General features: G+C 48.8%; 1 protein-coding gene across 1 annotated transcript in view; it reads right to left on the reverse strand.

Moving 5' to 3' along the window:
• The window catches only part of LOC119277097 (deoxycytidylate deaminase-like), a 4,617-nt gene extending 3,689 nt beyond the window's left edge, over window positions 1-928 (reverse strand). The window contains exons 1-2 of the mRNA XM_037558316.1: window positions 597-928; window positions 401-476 (exon numbers count right to left, since the gene is read on the reverse strand). Of these exons, the coding sequence (XP_037414213.1) occupies window positions 401-476; window positions 597-811 (291 nt within the window). The 5' untranslated portion in view covers window positions 812-928. The remainder of the gene's footprint in view (window positions 1-400; window positions 477-596) is intronic.
• Window positions 929-1,336: the final 408 nt, after the last annotated feature.

A 1,336-nucleotide genomic window follows, 5' to 3' on the forward strand; every position in this document is an offset into this window, starting at 1 on the left:
CACACCAACACATGCTCGCTTGCAAGCACACAACCTAAGCAGCAGACCCAGTTCTAACTCCAAAGTCCCGTGGTGGCTCCACCTCACGACCCTAAGCACTCCAGTTATGTCTCCTCTTTCAGCTCCACTACCACATCACCGTCGCTTCCAGCTTGCAGTTCACCGGCATGAGTTTGGCGTCAACTCTGGTTTGGAAGGGAAAACAGAGCCAATTGCCTAATGGCAAATGAATTATTCATTGCAATGGCTAAAGAAGGCTGGCCTGCCACGTTCGGACATGGATTTCCATTATCTCACGCAGTAGCAGACTACCAGTTTCATTGAGGAATTTCTACGAACAGATTAAGCGCAAACACAAATTTAGGATATTTTAACGGGCATAAACAGACATCCACTTCACCTGCCGGTTAGGATCCTTGGAACGCTCGGCTGAAAGGAAAGCAATCGCCATGAAGTAGTCGTCCCATGAGATGAACCTGCAACAAACAAGAACCCAAAAAAAGGGGCACAAATCCTCCCAAGCTTAGCAAGAGCGGCAACCAAGATACACGAGGCGGCGAGGGGTGGTGAAAGAGGGCCCGGCAAATGTGACTAACCCTTCCCTCTTCGTGGTTTTGAAGGGGTCCTGCGCTGGCGGATGCCTGGCGGCGCAGCCGTTGACGGGGAGTGGCTCGGTGCACGGCGGGGGCGGGGCCGGCTTCTGGGGCTTGGCGTTGGTTGCCGTGTAAGAGTATAGAACCGCGGCCGCGGCAGCTACGGCGCCTGCGGCGGCGGAGATGGACGCTATGGCGAGATCCCTCGTCGAGGCCATCGCTCGACGGCTAGATCCGGGGCGGAGCTCGCTACCTACGGAACGCGGGAAATTTTTTGGGGGCGCGCTTCCCTTCCTTCCCTCTTCTGTTGACTTTTCCCGCGTCGAGATTTGGAATCGCCTGCCGGTCCATTTTATGGGCTAATATTTTTGGTCTTGTCGGCCTGGAATTTATGGTGATTTTGTTGTATCCAAGATGGTGGGCCCTGAGGGGCATCTCGACAAATTTCCGGGCCGGCCCACTGGTGTTTCAATAGTAGAACTGATTCCTGGTTTCGGGAAGGTTCTTTTTACGGTTTTAGGAAGGTTCTAGAAGGTCTTCTCAAGAAAGGAAGGTTCTAGAAGTTTTTTTTACTCTTTGGTTTTTCTTTCTTCTCAGATGTTTTTTTATTTTTGGTTTTTATTTTCTAAATTTATTTCCTGTTCGTTTTTTATTTTTTGTTTTTCTTTTCTCTTTTCTTTCAAGAATCATGTTTTCAAAACAAATATTCATTTTTATTAAAAAAATGAAAATTTGTGCAAATT

This window comes from Triticum dicoccoides, chromosome 3B (genome assembly GCF_002162155.2).
Source record: "Triticum dicoccoides isolate Atlit2015 ecotype Zavitan chromosome 3B, WEW_v2.0, whole genome shotgun sequence".
NCBI classification, from domain to species: Eukaryota; Viridiplantae; Streptophyta; class Magnoliopsida; order Poales; family Poaceae; genus Triticum; species Triticum dicoccoides.